The 25,000-nt window shown below is 43.2% G+C and overlaps 3 protein-coding genes across 4 annotated transcripts in view; 2 read left to right on the top strand and 1 right to left on the bottom strand.

The window, feature by feature from the left end:
• Positions 1–6,753, top strand: part of LOC144529460 (E3 ubiquitin-protein ligase RING2-A-like) — a 7,391-nt gene extending 638 nt beyond the window's left edge. Inside the window, exons 2-7 of one of the 2 annotated variants that reach the window (XM_078268565.1) lie at positions 857–957; positions 1,254–1,414; positions 2,427–2,642; positions 3,495–3,815; positions 5,067–5,304; positions 6,293–6,753. In XM_078268565.1, coding sequence (XP_078124691.1) covers positions 880–957; positions 1,254–1,414; positions 2,427–2,642; positions 3,495–3,815; positions 5,067–5,304; positions 6,293–6,457 — 1,179 coding nt within the window. In that variant the 5' untranslated portion in view covers positions 857–879 and the 3' untranslated portion in view covers positions 6,458–6,753. The remainder of the gene's footprint in view (positions 1–856; positions 958–1,253; positions 1,415–2,426; positions 2,643–3,494; positions 3,816–5,066; positions 5,305–6,292) is intronic. The other variant, XM_078268566.1, reaches the window with a different exon arrangement.
• An 8,103-nt stretch (positions 6,754–14,856) lies between these two features.
• Positions 14,857–19,580, bottom strand: rps18 (ribosomal protein S18). The gene is made up of 6 exons (XM_078268568.1): positions 19,504–19,580; positions 18,045–18,143; positions 17,035–17,121; positions 16,449–16,550; positions 15,711–15,802; positions 14,857–14,981 (listed from the first exon to the last, which is right to left on the bottom strand). Exons 1-6 carry the CDS (start codon positions 19,504–19,506, stop codon positions 14,906–14,908), a joined length of 459 nt encoding a protein of 152 aa, XP_078124694.1. The 5' UTR covers positions 19,507–19,580; the 3' UTR covers positions 14,857–14,905.
• Positions 19,581–19,649: 69 nt separating this feature from the next.
• Positions 19,650–25,000, top strand: part of vps52 (VPS52 subunit of GARP complex) — a 25,815-nt gene continuing 20,464 nt past the window's right edge. The window contains exons 1-5 of the mRNA XM_078267561.1: positions 19,650–19,939; positions 22,604–22,685; positions 23,451–23,503; positions 23,855–23,930; positions 24,098–24,165. Of these exons, the coding sequence (XP_078123687.1) occupies positions 19,844–19,939; positions 22,604–22,685; positions 23,451–23,503; positions 23,855–23,930; positions 24,098–24,165 (375 nt within the window). The 5' untranslated portion in view covers positions 19,650–19,843. The remainder of the gene's footprint in view (positions 19,940–22,603; positions 22,686–23,450; positions 23,504–23,854; positions 23,931–24,097; positions 24,166–25,000) is intronic.

Below are 25,000 nucleotides of genomic sequence, written 5' to 3'. Positions count from 1 at the left end.
AGATGTATAGCTTTTAGTTGACTGTCCCTTTACACTACAGGTTGGGTTTTCAACCCAGACCTTATTCAAATGTTGTTTCCCCTCATTTTGTATTCATAGCCAGATGTGTAGCGCTGCAACGATTAGTCTATTGAAAGAAAAATGAATCGCCGTTCTATTATTTTGATAATCTCTTAATTGTAAAAAGTAATTCTGCATGCAGAAATGGTAGAAAAATGCATTTCTTTGCCTCTGAAATATGGAGATGTAAGTGAATATCTTTCGGTTTCCGACAAAACAAGGCATTTGAAGACATCACCTTGGCTCGGACTTTGAGAAACAGGCAGTTATAATAATAATAATAATAATAATAATAATAATAATAATAATAAGCTTTATATCTGTAGTACTTCTTTCTTAACGTTACAAAGTGCTTTTCAGAAGAAGAAAAAACAGCAGATATAAATGAAGAACAAGAACAAGAACAACAAAACATGAAATACAATAATCAGAGGAAATAGTGCATTTGTTGGGGACTATTTTCAGCGGTGGATTAATCCACGTTTGGTGCTTAAGTGACAGTGGCAGCAGGACGGTGTGTGTGGGATTGAGTCATAATAAACAGGTGTGTGTGTGTGTGTGTGTTCAGCGTGGCTCACTGATGTGTTTTTAGGATACATCGGGCTTGTTAGTAGATACATCCACTCTTGGTTTGAGTCTGGTCAAATTTGTGTGGTATGTTGCTTGGGACTAAAGGCCCTCACAGGTACAGGTGTACAGTTTTTTATATATATATGTGTGTGTGTGTGTGTGTGTGTGTGTGTGTGTGTGTGTTCTCTCTATCTCTCTCTCTCTCTATATATATCTCTCGGTCCAGTGAGGGTTGTGGAACCAGTCGTCATGGCGGCTCCGGTAAACATCCAGACTCCCAGTAAGACCTGGGAGCTGAGTCTGTATGAGCTTCACAGGAGCCCTCAGGTAAGTGTGTGTGTGTGTGTGTGTGTGTGTGTGTGTGTGTCCTGATGTAGTAGTCATATGCTGGTTTTGTTGGTTAGTGTAGAAGATGTTGGAGGACTATTGAAGAAGCCTCCATATTAGCACTTTAACATTTTAAAAAGTCAGGTCAGGACAAATGTGGAAAAGGTACAAAATGAAAGAAGACAAAAATACATTTGACTCCTGGGACAGAACCATGAAACCCAGCTAAATATGATTTTTAGGATCCTCCTTTAACAAAAATGGGTCCAAAAATGAATGTGTGTCTGTCTGTTTAGGAGGCGATCATGGATGGGACGGAGGTGGCGGTGTCTCCCCGCTCTCTGCACAGCGAGCTGATGTGTCCCATCTGTCTGGACATGCTGAAGAACACCATGACAACCAAAGAGTGTCTGCACCGCTTCTGCTCCGACTGTATCGTCACCGCGCTGCGATCCGGGTGAGCGCAATACAACCGCGACTCCTCGCCATTGGTTCTTTTGGATTAATCGACTGTTGGTCTCGCATTGACGGACCTTCCTCCACAACGCTGCGGGGGAAGGTCTTGCTAGTCCACACAGCATTCCTGGTTTCTTTAAACCAATCCCAATGGTCTTGGGCGGCGTTAAGCTCCGGACGCAGCGACGGTGGCTCTGCTAAATAGTCTCGGGAAGGAACTTGTTTTGGTTTTTACGTGATGAAAGTGCGTCACTTTGTAACACATGTTATAATGCTCGCCTAGCTGCTAGCGTGGCACGCCCTCATACTCTGCTTCTGACTGGCTAGTAGTCCTTACCTAGGTACTGTCAGGGCACGCCCTCATACTCTGCTTCTGACTGGCTAGTAGTCCTTACCTAGGTACTGTCAGGGCACGCCCTCATACTCTGCTTCTGACTGGCTAGTAGTCCTTATCTAGGTACTGTCAGGGCACGCCCTCATACTCTGCTTCTGACTGGCTAGTAGTCCTTATCTAGCTCCTGCACATGTGCGACTCTTAACAAAGATGGGACAGAAGTGTGATGCCTCACTCTGTAGCTAAAACAGAGAGCTCAACACACAGGGTGAAAGGAGGAGCTGCAGCAATGTGCAGTACAACAAAAATATGGTGTTTTCTGAAAGTTAAACCATGTAAACCTATTCTGATATAACCTCTAAATACAATTATGAACCTGAAAATGAGCATAGTATGAGCACTTTAAAGCTCGCCATTTTCAGCCTGTAACGTTGTTTCGAGGTTCTGGTTAACGTGGCTCGATGCGACCGGAGTTTAAAGTTAACTAAAAGAGAGTCTAAAGTGAGGGACATCTGGCGAAATTTTGCGCCGGAACTATCCCGTAAACGAACCATCGTCAATACAGACAAATCAACTGTCGACATTGTTGTCAAATACGTTTCTGTCAGCGCGTTCAAAAGCGCATATATTTGACTGGAATGCCTGTACAGATACTTTTATACGTCTCCTCCTTCCGCAGGAACAAAGAGTGTCCGACCTGCAGGAAGAAGCTGGTCTCTAGGCGTTCGCTGCGCCGAGACTCCAACTTCGACGCGCTGATCTCCAAGATCTACCCGAGCCGCGATGAGTACGAGGCCCACCAGCGCCGCGTCCTCGATAGACTCAACAGGCTGCACAACAGGGATGTGCTGAGCTCCAGCATCGAGGAGGGGCTCCGACAGCAGGCCCGCTACAGGTCCGAGAGGTGTTCAATTTATGCTTTAACCTCGCGGTTGCAGCGGTCTGGGGACGGCTTTGTTTTGTTTTTAAAGTTGAATAATGTGATGATGAAGCCCCCCCTGTTTATTATGACACACCTCTGGGTGTGTTGGAGCGTATTACACTACTATTGGTAGCCTGCAATTTCAACCTTGCACACAATTTACAGACTTGTGTGTAAGGGACGATAACCTTCAAATCCATAACCAATTATGAGCACACATGGCTGGTCGTCTTAATGACAACACATCATCGTCTCTCTCTCCTTCTCCTTCACTCGCTGCCTGTCAGCCGCTCGCATTGTTTGCCTTCTTCTAAAATATTAGAAACGCTAAAGCAAAACCAGAACACCCAAGCAACACGTTATTAATTTGAATGAACTAAATTAACTAAGTTATTGTGTTTTAAGTTATTGTGTGTTAACCTTTTTATACACAAATCAACTCCTATGTTCCTTAGGTAAAAGTTTGGGAGTGTATGCATATGTTGTATATGTATACATGTGATATATATGTATAAATGTATGATTAGAAGTGTATAGGGGTGCAGATGTATGTGTAAATGCTTATACATAGATATATTTCCTTACTTTTTTTTTCTTTTGCTATGAGGGTTGCTTTTGTTATTTTTTTTATATCTGGAAAAAAAAAATTTGATTGTTAATTAAGCGAAGGAATTGCAATAAAAGTATTTTTTTTATTTTTTAAAGAGTCTACCGAACGAACACTAGAGATCTGTGAACACGGTGACATCCGCAAAAAAGACGTCTGATAGGCAAACCTGTCCAAGCAGATTATCCAGAAGATTGTGTTCCCCCTCCTCCCTGCAGGAACCACCGGGTGAAGAAGCCGACTCAGGAGAGCGACAACACCACGTTCAGCGGTGGGGAAGACAACGGCGACGCCCGCTCCCACCTGTCCCATGACTCTGCCCCCTCACACACCCCTCTACCCCCCGGTCAGACCCCGTCAGAGGCCGGGCCGAGCCGCAAGCGGCCGCGAGCGTCCGAAGACGGCTCGGGGCCCGAGGCGGACAGCGGCAGCCCCACGCCTCCGCTGAGGCGCCACAAAGAGGGGCCGGCCTCGGAGATCGAGCTGGTGTTCAGACCCCACCCTGAGCTGGTCCAGGCCGAGGACTACAACCAGACCAGGTGAGACCAACGCATTCGTATCGTATGTCAATTAAAGGTGCAGTACGCAAAGATTGTTGATATTTGTGTCGTTTGTGTTGTAGCTTTTGCGTTTGTGTTGTTGCGTTTGTGTTGTAGCTTTTGCGTTTTGTGTCGTTTGTGTTGTAGCTTTTGCGTTTGTGTTGTTGCGTTTGTGTTGTAGCTTTTGCGTTTTGTGTCGTTTGTGTTGTAGCTTTTGCGTTTGTGTTGTTGCGTTTGTGTTGTAGCTTTTGCGTTTGTGTTGTTGCGTTTGTGTTGTAGCTTTTGCGTTTGTGTTGTAGCTTTGCGCTTGTGTTGTTGCGCTTTGTGTTGTAGCGTTTGCGCTTGTGTTGTTGCGTTTGTGGTAGCTTTTGCATTTGTGTTGTAGCTTTTGTGTTTGTGTTGTAGTGTTTGCATTTGTGTCGTTTGTGTTGTAGCTTTGCGCTTTGTGTTGCGCTTGTGGTAGCTTTTGCGTTTGTGTTGCGTTTGTGGTAGCTTTTGCGTTTGTGCTTTGCTAGGTAGCTTTTGCGTTTGTGGTAGCTTTTGCGCTTGTGCTGTAGCTTTTGTGTTGTAGCTTTTGCGTTTGTGTTGTAGTGTTTGCATTTGTGTCGCTTGTGTTGTAGCTTTGCGCTTGTGTTGCGTTTGTGGTAGCTTTTGCGCTTGTGTATGCGCTTGTGGTAGCTTTTGCGCTTGTGGTAGCTTTGCGTTTGTGTTGTAGCTTTTGCGTTTTGTGTCGTTTGTGTTGTAGCTTTTGCGTTTGTGTTGTTGCGTTTGTGTTGTAGCTTTTGCGTTTGTGTTGTAGCTTTTGCGTTTGCATTTGTGTCGTTTGTGTTGTAGCTTTTGCGTTTGTTGCTTTTGCGTTTGTGTCGTCAATCATGACAATCCCATCATGATTGGACGACTCAAAAAGCTCCTTGGTAGCTCAAATAATATTGTTCATGTTAAAAATCAATCGATCTGTATTGATATAGCACCTTTCAAACACGACAATATGCAATTCAAAGTTATTGAAAAACATCAGATAAGGTAAGAAACAATATACATAAATGGGTTTAGCGATCAATGCACACTAAAATAAGTTGTTTTTTTTTTAAATCAATGAAATATATATTTTTTTTAAATAATAAAAGATAATAAAATCATAATTGTGAGACACTACTTGAAAGCCAGACTGACTAAGTAGCCTACTCCTGGCATTACGTCACATGACCGCCCCTTCCCTAATATCTCATCAAATGTTCTTTCCTTGGACAGATACGTGAAGACGACCGCCAACGCCACAGTGGACCATCTGTCCAAATACCTTGCCCTGCGCATCGCTCTGGAGGACAGACGGACCAACGGAGAGACAGAGGACAGAGGAAGAGAGGAGGGAGGAGGCGGAGGAGAGGAAACGGGGGGAGCAGCAGGAGGTGGAGAGGGGTCGAGTCTGAGCACCATCAGTGAGAAACGGTACACCATCTACATCATGACGAGAGGAGGACAGATCTCTGTGAGTAATATTCTAGTCTTAACGAATACACAAAGCGCTTTTACATAGTACAGGAACCATTCAGCATTCACACTCTATATTCTGATGCAAGGATGAGAACATCCTTACATTTAATGAGCAACAGTCAAACACAGAACATTTATCACAAAAGCTAAAGTTATTATAATAATAATAATAATAATAATAATAATAATAATAATAATAATAATAATAATAAAAAACAATTCCAATAATAAAATATCAGTACTTTCCTGTAAACGGACACGTCTGATCTGTCTCAGTTCAACTGCAGCGTCTACGTGTTGCACCTTCTACCGTCATGTTACATAAATCCACTAAAAACAGTCTGTGATATGTAACAGCATTCCAGCATTTATCTTGTCAACAAACAGTAAATATAATAATAAAAAGAGGAATACCAAAAAAAAAATGTTAAACCAAATTTGACACCAAAACATTCAACTAAATATTGCACATTTGATTAATCGCGCTCTTGGTGATCTCTCTTTGAAAAGGATTTCAGCCCTGATTATAACCCTGCTGTTTACTGACAATTCTTCTTCTAGTAACTGTTCTGTGGATTTGAACACAACTTTTTAATCACTTCGGTTTCTCCATTATTTTTCCTTTATTCAACAACCCTCCCTCCCTTCTTTCCTTCCTTCCCTCCCTTCCTTCATCCCCTCCCTTCCTCCATCCCTCCCTTCTGTCCTTGCCTCCATCCCTCCCTCCGTCCTGTCCTTGCCTCCCTCCCTTCCTTTCTGCCTTCTGTCCTTGCCTCCCTCCTTCCCTTCTTTCCTCCCTCCCTCCCTCCCTCTGTCCTGTCCTTGCCTCCCTCCTTCCCTTCTTTCCTCCCTTCCTCCCTCCCTCCCTCTGTCCTGTCCTTGCCTCCCTCCCTCCCTTCTGTCCTTGCCTCCCTCCCTCCTTTCCTCCCTCCCTCCCTCCTTCCCTTCTGTCCTTTCCTCCCTCCCTTCTCCCTCCCTCCTAGACTCTGAACGGCTCCCTGACTCTGGAGTTGGTCAACGAGAAATACTGGAAGGTGAGGAAGCCTCTGGAGCTTTACTACGCTCCCACCAAGGACCAACCACCGCCGCCACAGCCACAGCCACAGCAACCGCAGCAGAAGTCCCCCCCCCCACAGAGGGAGGGATGAGGGGGAGCGCTGTGCTGCTATTCTCTCCAACCGCACGTCTTCTTCTGAAGGTGGAAGTTCAGTTGCCAAAATAGAGCTCAACAGCAACCGCCAATTTTTTTTTTTTTTATTATTTTATTTTTTTTTTTCTAAACGGCTCCGGTTCCCGGAAGTGTTTATCCCCGTTCGATTGTTCCATTGACGTTTCAAAAAATAGCTTATTTAAAGAGTTTTACGTCTGGAACCAAGCTAACTAGCTGCGAGAGGAATCGTGACCGTGAAACATTTGATTCAGCGCAAAAAAAAAAAAAAAAGAGGTTTGCGGGTACGGTGAACGTTTCCATGGTAACAGCGAGTTGGACCGATCAGAGACGCTTACGTCGTTACGCTTAGGATTGCTTAAAACCAGGTTGATTTCATACGGCAGGGGTCTTCAAAGTTTTTTTTAAGCCAAGGACCCCTTAACTGAGAGACACGGAGCAAGGGACCCCCTACTACATATATAGTAGAAAATGAAGTTGCATTTTAAACCTTTTATATGTACCAAAGTGCATAAGATTATGTAAGCTATTAAAATAAAAATTGTTGGCATGATTTTATATTTACTGTAAACAGTGAATCCTTAGGATTACCTGCTCGACTCGCCTTTTGTGGTTTTCCATTACGAAAAAAAAAGTCCCTGGTACCTGCTAACGGGTACTTTTTTTTTTAGTATCACCTCCGTCGAGGTTCCAAGTGAGCTGAGGCGATGCCAAAAGGTGACGTGAAAACCTGCCGACTACTGATTGGTCGGAGAGAATCGTCACTGATCGCTGCGTCATCATTGCTATAGCGACAGACGGACGGGTGTCCTGAACAAACCCGCCGTTTTTAAATGGTTCAGCCAGCGGTGTTTTTTTTTTTTTTTTGCTGCCTCCAGCTTCATTTGGAACACAATGTGTCTTCTGGCAAATACCGCCACATACCGAGAATCAAAAACAACACACCTTCCACGATCTGCGTGTGTGTGTGTGTGTCGCGTTAGGTCGCGGCAGTTTCCTGCGGCGTCACTATGACGACCAGCCACGCTCGCCTCACGCATGAGGCGGTACTGATGCTGCGTTCCAGGCAACCCGTAACCCGTGTTTTCACAACCTTCTACCCGTGAAAGTGAAGTGCCCAGTTACAGTTTTTGACGTCACACACACATGAACAACAATGGCGACCCCTGTTGATGCTGTACAGACGCCGGTGATTAACGGTGGGAAATAGAAATAAATAGACATAATAACGTAAAGTAATTCCGCACATTGTAATCAAAACAATACACATACGATTGTGTACTACTACAGGTTATGTTTATTAAATGAAGCCCAAAATATGTCGCCGACTAGAAAATCGCTAGTATCAGCTAGCGCTAGCTAACGCCGACGTTAGGTAGCCGCTAGCTAACGCCGACGTTAGGTAGCCTAACCTGAACCCAGGAACGCTACCAAGTCGTGAGTCGTGACTTGAAGTCGTAACTTGCGTGCTAAAAACTGTGTCTGGAACGCAGCGTAAATCCCACGAAAAAGGAGGACGGGGCACCGCGGTCCAGCCGAGTAGAGCTGGTTCTAGCAGTGGGTAAGCGCCACTAGCGACTACCTTACCTATGGGCCAGTAAGCCTGTTTTTTTTTCACAAATTGTGAAGCCGATTTATATTTGCTAATAATATGTTGGATTCATATTAAGATATTTAAATGTTCCTGGAAACTTTCAAAAAAATGAACAATAATTTGGCGGCCGCCCTGCAGTAACTCTGAGGACCCCCCTAGGGGTCCCGGACCCGCTGTTGAAGATCCCTGTCATACGGACGTCTAACTTCTACAGGAGCTCCTGGAACCACACTGTTGAGCTCTATTTTCACAGCTCATTATCAGCGCATCTTTTTGAACAAAATGTACTGGCAGTAGGAGGATTTATCAAGAAGAAGAGACCGCTAAATAACAGCTGGTAAATCTTTGCTTTTGTGTACTTTACCGGAAGCTGCTCTGGTAAAAAGAAAAAGAAAAAAAAAAAAAAAAGCCTTCATTTGAGGATAATGTTCTGACAGTTTATTGGTAATATGTTCCAGTCGTAGATTTGGGATTATGAACTCACTGTGGCGGATGGCCCGGGACATGACAAGTGAGATCCTTTTTTTTTTCTTCTTTTTTTCCTTTTTATATGAAGCTCCTGCAACTCGTTGGCTTTCTGTTTTGAATATCTCATTACTTACAAATACTCAATAACTGTGCACATTTAAAGAGACAAAAGCTGTACACAGTCGCCCGCCAAAAGAAACCTTTTATTCATTTCTCCAAACAACTGACCGAACACGATTACTCATTGACTTTTGGAAAGATGTTGCGTTTATTGAACTTAAAAAAAGCATTAAAAACACCTTAAACTGTGAAATTTCCGTTCGTACTTTTCCCTTTTTGAACTTTCTGAATTCCCCTTCAGAGCACAAAACAAAAGTACCAGTTCACTTCCAAAACGTAATGTGCAAAATAATCGTTTTTCTCGATGACGTGGTTTTTGTGATCGTTGAGGAGCTGAAGTCGCGGTCAAAATTCGATCATTTGGCTCGGCCGTAGTTTGAAGATACAGGGTCTATATATTAAAGATGCAGAATAAAACCGAAAATGACTACATATTCAAACCTGAGGAGAAATATCTGCTGGCACGGCCAGGCAGGGAGTTAAAAAAATAAAATAAAAAGCCCTTCAGATACATATACGTCACATTATTGTACCATTAAAAACAAAATGGTTTAAAGTATTCTCATGGAAAGAATTCACAATTATTAATGATTATTCAACACGATTTACTCATTGACTTTTGGTAAAAACAGTGAAACCGTTCAACAAATCAACAGTAAAAAAAACGCCGTAAACTGAAATGTCCCTACGTACTTTTCCCGTTTTTAACATTTTGAATTCCTCTTCACAGCACAAGACAAAATAAGAGTTTACTTGCAAAACGTAATGTGCTAAAAGAATAGTTTTTCTCGATTCCGCCACGTTGTGATCGCTAGGAGCCGAAATCGAACTCGCGGTCAAAATTGTATTAATTGCACAGCGGTACCAAGGGGGTAAGAGATCCTTAGGCTAACAAGCCGTCACCCTCCGTTAGCATCCCATTGACTGCCATTCATTTTGACGCCACTTTGACAGCAAATACCTTTTACATCTGAAGAGTTTAAAGACTCCATTTGTCATTTGTTTATTTCTAAAGAAACACGACAATGTATGAAAGGCTCCATTACCTTGTATCTCACGTTATGGCTCCGTGGCGGACGTTTTTGTACAAATAGGCTAACGATTGTCATCGCCACGCGACTTACTGCGTCACTGTAATTACCATATAGTGGAGGGGACGTGAGGGAATACAGTCGAGGGAGAAGCCCATAGAGAGTCCATGAAAAGCATCGGAACAAAATATTTCAGCAACGTTTTGATGGTTTGGAAATACTCCGGTATGTGGCGAGTGAATTCATATGAAGTAACATTCATCCACAATCCACAAGATTGGGAATGATTGAGATTTCTCTTGGCACAGCTACCAGAAGACTTCCAACTTTCAGACAGGTCGCTCACGGCACATCTACGTCTTCGAGCTCAGTTGGAGGCTGCTCAGTAACGCTCAGCCATCACCGGGAAAGAGCTTCTAATGTCCTTCACTGGTCTCCGTCGAAGTCCATTCGATGTGTCCATTTCTTTCGCTGTCTGTATGAGCGGTACAGTGACGCGCTCGACTTGGCAAGAGTTTGTTACTGTTCACGTCCTGCTTTAAGACTTTAAGTCTCCGCTTCTCCTCCAGTAAGATCCGAGAGAACATAGAACAACAGTCAAGGTCGGTTCTTGGTTGTAAAAACTAGAATAATGAAATAAACTGTTGTTTCTTCGAGTGATTTGATCTGAATTGAATCTATTTATGGAATATTTTGCATAATTTAATTTCTAAGAACATGACCGAAGCTCTTTTGCTACTTTCTGCTCTCAAAGTGTGGAACTAAACTCACACTTTGAGTGTCATTTGGAGTAAAGACCCACCGCTGTTAACGTAAATGAGCTTAAAGACACAAACGTTCAGTCCTTCGCGTTTCCTGCGAATGCATCCATCAGTTTTCTTCTGAACTTCTTATCCTGTCAAGGTCTGGAGCCTATCCCAGCATGCACTGGGGTAGGACAGGGTGACTGCACATTTTTAGGGCGCTGACACACAGAGCCGATGATCGGCCGTTGGACCGTCTGGCGAGGTCGGTGACTCGAGTCTGTTCGGTGTGTCCCGTGCCGTCGTCCGTCGGAGGAACCGTCGGCCTTCATTTGGGCCGAGCCGACATGCTGAGTCAAAGACAGGGCAGTCGGGACTCACCCGGAAATGGCGAGCGGGATGAGCCGCTCAAAATCTGACGAAAATCTGTTAAACTGACCTTTGTTGATCTTAAATGAAGACAGATTCAGCAACTGCACGGCCTATTTCTCTCTTAAAAGGCATTTTTTTGGACCTCTGGGACCCGACTGATCAGTCCGACTGGCTTTTCTGCCGACGGTCGGCCGTCTGGTTGGTGTGTCAGCACCTTTAGGGAGCAATATTTGAGTTTGTGTATAGATGTCAGGTAGTGTTTTTTTTTTTTTTCTTTTCTTAAAGTGTAATTTCGTTGTTTTTTTTCAACCTGGACCCTATTTTCCTATGTTTTTGCGTGTAAGTGACAATTCTAGGAACAACAGTCTGACACTGGTCCAGCATTAAGCGTGGACGCTGTAACCGGCAGCCACAGACCAGGCTGCGATGTAACGCAAATGTGCATCGTCAATTTGGTCCACTAAAAGTACATTATTTTTCCACTGACGGGCTCAGATTAATATTCTAAGTGTCTTACGACATTATGGAAAGGATCCCTACAGAGAAAGGCCTTTTTAAAACCTCTTTGAGACCTTTCTGTTTAACCAGAAACAGCTCTGAAGTCGCTAGCGCTAAACCCACCAAACTCCATTTAAAAAGACAATACTTAACTACCGACTGCTGATACTTAGCGTGTATAGAACCAACATATTTTCACATTTAAATCAGTAAAATATGTGTTAATTTCAACCAAAACTAGAGTTGTGATGGTTGGTGAAGTGGAAAGACGACCCAAAACGGCTTTTCATAGTTTTATTTTGTTTCTGTCGGCTTTGAATGAAGTGTATTTTAAGATGCTAAAATGACTGCTTATTTACATGGAGTCTGGTGGGTTTAGTGAAAGCAATTTCGCGGATATTTTTTTATGTTTAAATGTCTTTAACAGAAAGGTCGACCTCCTTAGAAATCCTTTCCATAATGTTGTCAGACACTTTGAATATTAATCTGAGCCTGTCAGTGGCAAAAGGAGCACTTTTGTGAAGGTAAATACAAGCTGGACAATTGCCTTATTAACTCACATTGTAGCTTGATCTCGCTTAATACTGGACCAATGTCAGAGATTGTTGTTCCCATCAGTCACTCAGACACAGAAACATAGGAACATAGGGTCCAGGTTGAGAAAAAAAAACGGTAGTTACCCTTTTAAAGACGCAAGCATTTCCTGCAAATGCATCCATCGATTTTCTAAACTGCTTATCCTGTCAAGGGCTTGAGCCTATCCCAGCATGCACTGGGGTAGGACAGGGTGACTACGCCTTTTTGGGAGCAATATTTGAGTTGGTGTATAGATGTCAGGTAGTAAACGTCGTTATGAAGAGGATGTGTGCAGGTCCTCTGCTGGTTTTATTTCTAAATGTCCTTAAATGTGTAACTTAAAAGAGCTATAAAAATGTATACAGGTACCTTACACCTGTCGGCTATATTTTACTATGACGCACACGGTTTTCTCATGTTCCACCTTTAAAAATGTAGCTATAACACCCACCTTACCTCCTGTTTTTTGTTTCTCGCTGCGAACATACCAAGATTTAGTTTCCTATAGAAAAGCATTTGGTCGACAAGTTTGCATGAAAATGTCACTTCGAACTCACCCTTTAGCTCTGTCCGCGGGGGTGTTCGTCTCTTCAAAAAGCCATAAGCCTCGGTTGGATTTAACCTGAGTTATTCACCCTCTAGACTCTTCATTTTTGTCGTTATGCACTTTATATTTCCTGCAGCCATATACGTTTTCCTAGCTTACCTCAGTTTTTATGGAATATTTGTACATTATGATCAATGCAATATTTCCTTTGTTTCTGTTGTATAATGATTCTCAATAATTCTGTCAGCAGTGCAGCACAATAAACTAAAAACAAAAAACCCATTCTGTGTGAGATGATTTGTTTTAAACAGCAAAATGTTACACGGCTAACGGAGCATCAGTGTAATTATAGGTTCTCTTTATCATTTTATTATTTCCATGTGCTATTTCAACCTATTTTCCTGTTTTTGTGTCTGAGTGACTGATGGGAACACCAATCTCTGACATCGGTCCAGTATTAAGCGAGATCAAGCTACAATGTAAGTTAATAGGACAATTGTCCAGCTTGTATTTACCTTCACAAAAGTGCTTGTGTTGCCACTGACAGGCTCAGATTAATATTCTAAGTGTCCGACAACATTATGGAAAGGATTTCTAAGGAGGTCGACCTTTCTGTTAAAGAGTAAGATCCTTTTTTTAAACGTAAAAAACATCTGCGAAATTGCGTTTGCTAAACCCACCAGACTCCATGTAAATAAACAGTCATTTAAGCATCGTAAAACACTTCATTCAAAGTCGACAGAAACTGAATACATTTATGAAACGCCGTTTTGGGGTACTCTTTCCACTTTTCCAACCGGCACAACTCCAGTTTTGGTTGAAATAAACACAGTTTACTGATTTACATGTGAAAATATGTTGGCTCTATACACGCTAAAAGTATTGCTTTTTTAAAATGCAGTCTGGTGGGTTTAGCGCTAGCGACTTCAGAGCTGTTAAAGGTCTCAAAGAGGTTTTAAAGGTGTTTCTCCTTTAAGACAGGACATTACAGGCGAGAAACATTGGGCTATTTTGCTTTCATAAGTTTTAACAATACATATCTTTAAAGGCCGTTTTCTCAAAATGAGTTCTCAGATTGATCCAGAAATCGCTTAGCCTGGACGCCAGCCGACCTTAGCCCCGCCCACAACATTTTGAGGTCAGGAAGTCCGGTCTGGACTCGATCCGTTGTGGAGCAACGATGCTCGAACCAGAGCTGTTTGGACCAATCAAATGGTCATGGCGGGCTTTATACGATGATGGACAGATGATCAACAGTAACGTAATCAACCACGTCACCAAAGAGCGCTCGGGTTGGATTAATTTACAACAAAGACGGCTGCATCTGGAGAACTGAGACGTGTAGAAGCCACCATGGCGTCCGTTCTAGAAGATAGACAGCGCGTTCATTTTAAAAGAGGAACAGAGAACTGCAATCAAGGCATTTGTCGATCGGAAAGATGTTTTTGCTGTCCTTCCTACGGGATTCGGCAAAAAATGTATCAGCTGGCCCCGATGGTCGCTAAGAAAATGGGGCGCATACGTCACATACTCCGTTGCTCTGATTGGTTGTAGGTCTGTCTGTTGCTCTGATTGGTTGTAGGTCTATCCAATTGAATGCTCCTGGTTTGGTAGAAACACGCCCCATAATCCCAGCCCAGGCTTGTTCCGATATCATTCACAGCCTGATTTATACATGTAATAATTCATTAAAACATGGCTATCCATTTTCTTTCAGCTGTTGACAGTATTTCCTGATTCATGGGAGGGATAAATCCAAATGTCCCTTTGAATAAACATTTTACTGAAGAAATAAGAATTTTTGAACCTGGCTTTATCCAACGTTCACATTTCTGTTCTGGAAAAGTATGCCCTTTCACTTTATTCACCTGTTGTGTTTTGCTGACTGGATTTCTATCTGGTAAGTCAAAATATTATACAAGATTTGTTTCAGTAGTACAGGAAATAAGGGCGACGTGTGTGTGTGTGTGCGCGCGCACGTACAGCTGTGACAACAGTCAACAGGATTGTTTCAAGGATATGTCTCGCTTCAGCTTTGACCCAATATTTGTCTCATGGAAGTAACAGCTCCTGCAGGTTTCACCAAGTCAAATGTAGGACTTTTAAGTCCATTATGAATGATATTTAAGAACTTTATCACGACATCAACTAAGCCCTAAATTCAGTTTTTTCTTCAAGCTTGGTATCGCTCAACTTGTACTTCCACAAAGCTGAAGAATGAACTCCCGTTTAATGTCTGTGGTTCAATCCGAATGACACGTCCCAACCCCATGAAAGCTGACTGGCTGCAGTAGAAGTTGCATGTTGGTTCCCGTGTTAAGTGAAGCCCTGTAACACGACGACTGTATGAAAGTGAAATTCCCTAGAAAAAATAAAATAAACAAATAGCACCAGTGTCTTCAAAACAAATGAGACGCCAGGACAGACAGATTTTTGTCAACTGTGGCGTTTTATTGAAAACAAGGGAAGCAGGGGGAGATTACTTCTTCTTGGACACACCGACGGTGCGACCGCGACGGCCGGTGGTCTTGGTGTGCTGACCGCGCACACGCAGACTGGAAGGGAAAAGACACGACAGTTAAAAACAGTATTAACAACCTCAAAAAAACGAACCATGACTCTACGAGCTAGAACAGTAGGTTGTGTAGCAAATTGACCAGATGCCACTTTAAACATGACAACCATTGACTAAGTGGAGTTTAAAAACATCGCTTCATGACAATAGACCTCACGGCAGACGTGTCGACATGTCATAGTAGGAAAAGCACGTGTGAAATAATTAAGAAAAGCCTACGCAGCATCTTAAAAAAGTAACACTCGTGTATGCCTTTAGATTCAAGGGTTTCCAGGATTGGCTCTCTGCACCACATCTCGTCTCAGACACGGAGACGGAGCAGCTTCACATTTCCAGAGAAATAATAAAAACGCACTTCAGCTTCATTCTGAACAGGTACTTTTTAAAAAAACGATTCCTAAACCGATTCTTGAATCAAAAGAAGTAATAGGATTACTAGCGATCACGTGCAGTGAATGGTTAATATGCTTTTACGTCCGTTTTGGTGAGCCCAGAGGGGAAATACGGCATTTTAAAAGTAGCCTACATTAACGTTAGACTACAGAGAAAGTGGTTAAAAAGCGGTTGCGTAGGAACCGGGTTTGGGTACCCAACCATATCTATCTATCTATATTTTATAGGACCGTGCACTCTCACAATTGGTGCAGAGACTTGACGTTTGTCTGACTTTGGACTGAAAATAAAGCGCGGACTGGACCGGCTCTCTTACCCCCAGAAGTGCCGGAGACCACGGTGAGCCCTGATCTTCTTCAGCCTCTCCAGATCTTCTCTCAGCTTGTTGTCCAGACCGTTGGCGAGGACCTGAGAGCAGACAACAATCAGGTTTGTCAGTTATTCACACCACAAAATAAACAAGCGGAGTGTGAAGAAAGTATGCCCTGGAACCACATTCCTGCGGCGACTTTCACACCCACAGCTCTATATCAACATGCCTTGGGGCGTTAGGTTGGCACGCCGCCACGGAATGCAATAGTAATAAACAAGTTAACCACAAATACTTCTTCTGTTAACATCTGCTCATAACTTCAGATGTTTAATCTAAGAGAGAGCGAGAGAGAGAGACAGACACTCTGGACTTTTTTTGAAAACACGGTTCACTCCACAGGATTATAGACGTAAAACAGACGCTGGCCAATTCAAAGAAAAGGGCCGCAGGTCGGAGTCGAACCCCTGGCCGGCTGCGTCGAGGAGTTAACCTCTACATACGGGCGCCCGCTCTACCAACTGAGCTATCCGGGCGCCCATAACTTCAGACTTTCATACCCCGTTTACACATACATGGTTATTTTGAAAAACGGAGACATTTCCCTTCGTTAACGCGCAAACGGAGAATTTGCCTCTGAAAACGATTCTTTCTAAAAAACCCGGCCAGAGTGGAGATTTGACTGAGACAAACGGAGGTTTAGCCAGCCGAGGAAGAGAAGGTTTCAGGTTCGCCGCCACCTACTTGGCTGTATTTGCCATCCTTGACGTCCTTCTGTCTGTTGAGGAACCAGTCGGGGATTTTGTACTGGCGAGGATTCTGCATGATGGTCACCACCCGCTCAACCTGAAAAAACAAAATACAGCCGTTAACTCGCAGGAAAATGTAAAAATAAAAGTGCCGAAATTCCAACATGGGGAGGCACAATCTGACGAGGGCTGCAACTACCAATTATTTTCCTCGGCCATAAATCTGTCACAGAGGAGTGAAGAAACTAGAAAATATTCATTTAAACAAGCTGGAAATAGGATTTTTTAAATTGTCATAAAAGAGGACTCAAACCGATTAATTTAATAATCGGACAACTAATGATTAATCTTTGCAGCTCCAAGTCTGAGCACAAGAGATCAGAACCACAGACAACCGTTAACAGCCTGTAGCATCTACAGACGCACGAGTATCTGCATACAAAGACCCAAAACAGTAATACACAACAGACAGAAGCATTCATACTGGAGGCTTTAACATGTTAAAAAAAATCTTTTAAAAATGGACATAATAGTTTGCGCAGTGTTGTTGTAGAAACCCTCCACGGACCCCCCCCCCTCACCTCATCATCAGTCAGCTCTCCTGCCCTCTTGCTGAGGTCGATGTCGGCCTTCCTCAGGACGACGTGAGCGTAACGCCTGCCAACACCCTGAGACCAGACAGGCAATGTTAGTGTCACTGTACACACACACACGACGTCTGACGTAGGCCTCGGATATTAATTCACACTATTAATCCCACAAGGGGAAATTACAATGTTTTCACTCTGACACACACACACACACGTTAGGGGTTTCGGTGCCTTGCTCAAGAGCACCTTAGCAGTGCCCAGGAGGTGAACTGGCAACCAGTCCACCACCACACCTTGGTCCGTATGGGATATTGTGATACAAGACTATATTTGTCTTATATTTTGGATATCGTAAATGCCTCCAGTGTTGTCTTTTCCTGGTTGTAAAGGAACATTTTATTTTTTATTATTTGTTTTATTAAACACCACAGTTAAGTGATGTCATTTTCTGAACTCACCAGACTAACTAGCTGTTCTATTATTTGCCGCTTCGTCATTACTGACGAGTATCTAAAAAGCTAGGCTAATCGTGAAGCTTTTGGTAAAAGCACCAATTGTCAAGGCTACAATATTGAGGCATTTGATCAGGAATGTTGAGACATCCGATTTCTGGAACAGGCAAATTCCACAAATAAGCTGCTACAATACATATGGGCTTAAATATTACGTAAATATAAAGAATAAAGCTGTGAGTTCGTGTGAAATAGAGTGCGGATCGGGCCGCATTTTTCTGTATGAGCTCGGCCCGCGTCCGACAGTTAAAATCTCCTCTTTTTTTTTCTTATACTAATGACACACATACGTTTGGAAATACCGCTTTTATTAAGCAACTGTAGAAAGGCATTCCGAAGTGTCAACCGATGAGCGTATCAGCACACACAGGGCAACAAGCGCACGCCTACATAATAAGCCGTTTTAAATGTAAAAACGGTTCGGGTATCCATCCTCTCATGTGAAACCATCACACAAAAGCACTGGACACATTTCAGAGGAGACCTCACCTTGATGGCAGTGATGGCGAAGGCGATTTTCCTCCGACCATCGATGTTCGTGTTGAGAACACGGAGAATGTGCTGGAACTTCTCAGGAATGACCAGAGACTGAAAACACAGAGCAGACACGTGATCAGGGGACGCACGATTCTCAACACCAGCTAGTGAACGTCAAATATAAAAACTTGAAATCCTGGCTCGGCACTTAACCAAATCCAGAGAAACAAGAAGAAAATGTTGCAATTGGCACAACAGCCGATAGCAGCACTATGTGCCCCTGGGTGCCTTGGTGGCTGACTGAACAATATTTCTATCCATCAGATTGGATTTTATGAAATGTAATAACATTGGCCTTAAAACAAATCCATGAAACACTACTGAGGTAAACCCACCAGACTCCATGTAAATAAACAGTAATTTAAGCATCGTAAAATACACTTCATTAAAAGTCAACAGAAACAAAATAAATCTATGAAAAGCCGTTTTGGGTCGTCTTTCCACTTTTCCAACCATCACAACTCTAGTTTTGGTTGAAATAAACACAGTTTATCGATTTACATGTGAAAATATGTTGGCTCTTCACACGCTTAAAGTATTGCTTTTTTTAAACGGAGTCTGGTGGGTTTAGCGCTAGCGACTTTCGGAGCTGATAAAAAAAAAGGTCTCAAAAGAGTTACTGCTCAACCACCAGAGTAGAGCCAAAATAAAATGCTCACATGAATACCTTGTAAAGCTGTTATTTGATATTAAATCATGCATCTTACGAAGAGATTTGGGGTCTAATCAGAAGTGAATGTGGGCCAAATACTTAAGGTGTAGCATCTGTGTCTCTACCGCTAACATTTTTTTTTGCTCCAGTTAGCATTGCTAACGTTACAAGAGCGGCTGCTGCTCTAACTACCAACTCTTGTGCATCTCTAGATGCTTCAAAACGACTCAGACCCATGGAGCTCAGTCAACAGCAACTCAAGTTATCCGGCTGCCTGTGTGTGCATTCACACCGGTGTAACATGCACGTTGTCCCTCAGTCTGATGAGCCCAACATGCTAAAACCTTGCCATCGGAGAGTATGAAGCTTAGCTTTTACAGCTAGGCGCCTTCAATTGTAAACGTTTCTTCAACTTTAACAACTCCGGTAACGTGAGATGCCCTATCCGGTTACAGCTTTGCTTAAACCGAGAATACACCGAACAAATTAAATGTTAAGTATAAGCCACGGACAGAAAACGCTTATCAATTCGCGCTAGCTGGTTTGCTGCAGTCAGTCCATACACCTCGGCTCAGCGTTGTCAGTAAACTGCGTTAATACGTCCATTTCTGCGACTTATACGCCAACCATTTAACATCTCTCCGGTCACACAAACTGTACACGATTCATTAAAACGTCTAAATGTGATAAACGAGTGAGATTAACGATAGATGATTACGGATTTCAAAACTATTCCAGATTGACAGAAATTGTACTCACCATCTTGGAAGTAGGTTCCGTGCGAAGAGGAAGTCGCTTGGATCTCGCGAGACTTTGACCCTGCCGGCGAACGGAAGTCGGTCCATCACTTATATTCTGTCCGACAAGAAAGTTGAACACCGGTTAAATCAAACACACAAATATGTAGCTATTTTAACGTAGTCACACGGAATAACAATAAATAAATAATAATACGATTTACTTATCTAGCACAGTATACAGTCGTATTTATATATCTCGTTTCGGTTCATAAACGCAACGACGCGTTTTCGTTGACGACGACCCGGAACCTTATATTGAAGTCTTTTTTTTTAATTATTATTAAACGTCAGGTTTGGCAATGGCGGAGGTAGCTGCTGCAGCCGTTGGAGCTGGTCCCGATGTAAACACAGCTGGAAATCCGACAGAAAACGCCATGGCGTATTTACAAGACGAGGTGACATTTGACTAACGTTACTTGTATTTGAATCTTCAGTTGTAGGCACAAATAAAACCAACGCGCTCTTTCAGACTTGTAACCTGTTAGCATTCATAACAAGAAGCAGTCATTATCAATGAACTGTAAACGCTAACGTTTACTTTTAGCCGACTGAAGTGTGTCTTGCTTTAATAAAAAAGCTGCGACAGTGAATTATATCTTTCCAAATTGTGTATTGTGACGTAGCTAGTGTGTTCATGTTGCTTGAAGCTAATGTAGCTGTTAGCTGTTAGCATCCTGTCAAAACACTGAAAGGCTCAAGGATTCTCCGAATGTAACCCGTGGCAACAGAGTTAGTCGATTGACAGCCATTTGGTCGACAGCAATTTAATAAAGCAAAGGCTTGTTTAAAGAATATTGAGTCTATCTGGGATAAATATTAAAGAGTCGACCAGCATGGAAATAGACCTAGCTAGTCAGATGTGCTCTAGGTCTGAAAAAAGCAGTGAAATATAAATTGTTGCATTTTCGTCTATTATAAATAATAGTAATAATAATAATAATGCATTTTATTTAAATGTGCCTTTCTTGGCACTCAAGGACATCGTACAGGGATACAAAAGACATGTAAAAGCAGCAAAAAAATATAAATAAAAATAAAGAATAAAACAACAATGGAAACAACAGAAAGAGGCAGAGCAATTCACATCAAGTGGAATAGGCAGTTTTAAACAGATGTGTTTTGAGTTGCAATTTGAAATGGGGGAACGAATCGATGTTTCCGAGTTGGGGTGGTAATGAATTCCACAGACGGGGAGCAGAACGGCTGGACAGACAGGCGTATGGAGGAAGAGGATCTGAGGGAGCGGGAGGGAGTGGGAACCTGGAGAAGATCAGACAAATATGGGGTTATGAGGTTGTGGATGGCCTTGAATGTAAGCAGGAGGATTTTTGAATTGGATACGGAACTGGACCGGGAGCCAGTGGAGCTGTTGGAGGACAGCGGGCGGCTGAATTCTGGACCAGTTAAAGTTTACGGAGGGATTTGTGAGGGAGGCCTGGGGAGAGGAGAGAGTTACAGTAATCCAGACGGGGAAGTGACGAGACTGTGGATGGCGGCAGTGTTGGGGGTAAGGGAGGGGCGGAGGCGATTGATGTTTCATAGGTGGAAGTAGGCAGACCGAGTAATGTTATTGATGTGGGGTTGAAAGGATAGTGTGCTGTCAAGGATGACACCCAGACTCTTAACGTTGGGGGACGGTGAAACGGAGGAGTTATCAATAGCGAGAGAAAAACTGTCGGTTTCGGATGAAGTGGATTTGGTGCCAATGAGGAGAACCTCGGGTTTATTAATTAATTTATTATTATTTAATTATTATTAATTTAATTTGAGGAAGTTTTGGGTGAGCCAGGTTTTTATTTCAGAGATGCAATCAATAAGGGAGGTGGGTGGAAGCGTGGACGAGGGTTTGGTGGAGAGGTACAGCTGGGTGTCATCAGCGTAACAGTGGAATTGAATTTCGTGGAAGATATTGCCGATTATTATTACGGGTGTTATATCTTTTTTTCAAAGTTTTTCACTTATTTGAATTTGTTGTCACTTTTGTCGCCCTAGTGTAGCCTTCCTTCTTTCTACTGAGTTTTTTTTTCTCGACGTTTTTATTACTATTTTCGACCTATACTTCCTTCTTTCTACCGTCTTTTTCCAAGTTTTTGTCGCCTTTTTCCATCGTCATCTAAATGTTTTCCAGGTTCCAAGGCTGTTGTTTAGTAAATCTATCGCTCACAGCGCTGTATTCTTCCTCTTTATTGAGACTTCTTTTCATACCACCAAAAATTATTCGCGCTGGTTAGGGTTAACATGGCTTAACAAAACTGTTCAAAGGGGGAACTTGAGAACCAGTGCACTAGACATTTGGCTGGTGGACAAACAAGTTAATTTTTCCACCCTGTCTGGACCTGTTCCAATGTGCTCTAGATGTGAAAAAAAAAAAACTGTGTAATCTCCCTTTTCCGCATTTTCACAAATGGAATAAAGGTTTTACAAATGTGAAAGTGGGTTTCAGACAGCGTTAAGGCTTCATCTAAAATGTAACACGCTTTCACAGCAGTAAGAGGTGCGAAAAAAGGAGGATTGGTCGCTCGGCATGTAAGTTCACTTTCCCTTAACGGCGGAATCGGAAGCAAACTTCAGCATAGTTCTGGGAACTTGTGACTAGGACTGGGTATCAACTAGGTTACCGATACCAATACTGTGACTTCGATACCGGTTCCTAAACAATACTTTTTTTCGATACATTCTTTTATATAAAACAAACAGAAATTACAACATTACAGCCCAATTCTTTTCCTTTATTGTTCAGCTCCCACTGCGTGAGTCTCTGCGACGTGTAACGTTAGCCAGCCAATCACAGACGTTTGTTAGATCTTGGTAGAGGCACGCTGCGTGCTTATTGGCTCACTGACGCTGATGAGATTTACCCCTTAGGTATCGAACGAGAAGGCATTTTTCGATACTCTGCACTGCTCTGGTGATCCTTAACTTCCAGGTGTTGAAGACAGACGTGCCACCTCAAACAAATTAGTTGTGTAATAATAATAATAATAATAATAATAATAATAATAATAATAATAATTTTAGTTGAAACAATTATTTGTGTGTGACTGTCTGTTTTTCTCTAGAAGACTGATGGAGATATTGCAAACCTCAACTTGGGAGAACTGGACATCACCACCGATGAGTTCATCTTGGATGAAGTGGACAGTAAGACATTTATCATTAAAGGTGCCGTAGGTAGGATTGTGAAGATCCAGGACTTAGCCAAAAAATGTGAACATCGACAACTTCTCAGTCCCTCCCCCCCCCTACTGCTAAAGCCCAAAACGGTCTCCTAAGCCCCTCCCCCCACAATGGCGAATGAATGTGTGCGCATGAGCAGTGACTGACACGCAGTTAGACTTCACCGGAGCTCCTCGTTTGGGGGGCAGTGGTGGCACGCCACACCAATCGGCGTCACCATCGCAAGGGAACCCCCAGGAACTAGGCGGGACTTCCCTTAGCCAACCAATCCGCAGCATGGAAATGGCACAGCCTCCTCCGCATCTCAGATTAGTTAAATACACACACGGGGGGTGCCGACGGCAGCCATAACAACGGCTACAAACGCCAACACAAGTACAGTAGCAATGCCACAGTGTAAAAATAATCAAATACAAGTATATGTATATTTAGTCAATGTTATTGTAACAAATAGAAAAATACTAAATGAAACTACAGTGAATGTACATTTCAAAATAATATATAACTACTGAAGGGTTGAGTGAAACCAGAGCGGAGCCAAAGTAGGGCACGCCCATACAGATCGTCTGCAAAAGTGCTAAATAACGGCCCGACAATGGGTCTGTCCCTACTCCCCAGTCCAGGTTTGCCCAGTGTTAAAGAGAAGCTGCAGCCTGGTGAAGACCATCTGTTGTCCAGAGTTGCTGTGCGATGTTTGTTCTAAACGCTGCTCCTCTCTGTCTCCCGCAGTTCACATCCAGGCCAATCTGGAAGATGATCTCGTGAAGGAGGCGCTCAAAACGGTGAGAATATCGCGACGCTAATGTTGGACTAGTCTCGCGTAGCCAGACCTGTCTCCGCAGCACTGCGGAGTAAGGTCTGGCTACGCCACAGATGCATTCTGGTATAGGAGGAGGGGGAAAAAAATGACTTCTTTAAACCAGTCAGCATGGTCTTGGGGCAGCGCTGAGCTCCGGACGCAGCGACGGTGGCTCTGCTAAATAGCTGATACATGGTTAAACCTCATTAGCTCTTACCAGTGTATCTCCGTCCACAACAATCCCACCGACCCTACCTCACCCCCCCACCCCTACAGTGTGTGTATTATATATGTGATGATGGTGGTGTTTCCTCCTGTGTTTGTGTGTGTTCAGGGCGTTGACCTCCGTCAGTACTCCAAACAGGTGGAGTCGGAGCTGCAGAGGATCGAACAGGCCTCCATCAAAGACTGTATCCTCTGAATGAATGAATTGTTTATTTTCGTGTCTTGCCGCTTTCACGACCCATCCACTGCACGAGCTAGAGACATGAAACCTGTCGCCATAACTTGACGGCGACGCGATAATGGGCTAGATTGAAAGTCCACTGTTTTGCTTTCCTGACTGTTCGCCTGTCAGACATCAAGGAGAGTCAGAACATCGCTCTTCTGCACAACCAGATCACCGCCTGTGACTCCATACTGGAGGTAAGACGAGATCCCACAATCCACTGCAGGACCAGGTCAGCGTGAGAATACGGGACAGTAGACGGCTGCATTTTATCAGATAACGGACCAATCGGTGAACCTTTTTAGATGCTGTAAGCAAGATTCTGCAGCCGGCCGCCCTCAATTTATTAAGAAGCTGATTGAAACTTCCAGTTTTCTTCCTGTCGCCGTATCTCTCGCTCTCTCTCTCTCTCTCTTTTTTTTTCTTCTTTCCGTCTGTGCTCCCACCTTTATCTCCTGCTCCTCACACTATTTATCTACTTATCTAAAAACATTTACTCGGAACTTTCAGGCAGTGAGACGTGTTACGCACAAAACCAACAGTCTGGGAAAAAAAGAAGCAAGGAACACAGAGCTCTGTCTTCTGCCTCCCATGTGAACACAACAGCAGCAATTCCTCTTTTATAGTAAGACCAGTGTTTTCCCTAGGTTTGTGGAAGTCTCGGGGCCCCTTTACAGTCGCCGTTCCCGACTTGTCGCGCGCCATTGTGACGTCAAAATGACATAGCTCTCGCGCCACTCTTATTTTTTTTTTTTTCAGCGGCGCACGACAAAGCGGAACCAGGAAGCATGGACGAGTTCGAGGGTAACGTGATGCCAGGGCTCTCAGAGTGACTGCAAGTCTCTCTTGTAAACTTAGTGGGTTAAGATGAGCTCTTTTTATGGCGATCCGACAAAGTAGGTCTACATTCTGAAGTATTCAAAATGCTCCTCTTGGCCGTTGTTTACCTTTTTCTTCTTCCTTTAGTCCGTAGAAATAGCAAAGTCGGGAGCCTTTCCTCCTCTGTTCAGGAGAAGGCTGCAACTAGTGTCG

Source organism: Sander vitreus, chromosome 14 (assembly GCF_031162955.1).
Source record: "Sander vitreus isolate 19-12246 chromosome 14, sanVit1, whole genome shotgun sequence".
NCBI classification, from domain to species: domain Eukaryota; kingdom Metazoa; phylum Chordata; class Actinopteri; order Perciformes; family Percidae; genus Sander; species Sander vitreus.
Note: the sequence above shows the minus strand (reverse complement) of the source record. Positions and strands in the feature narration are given on the sequence as shown.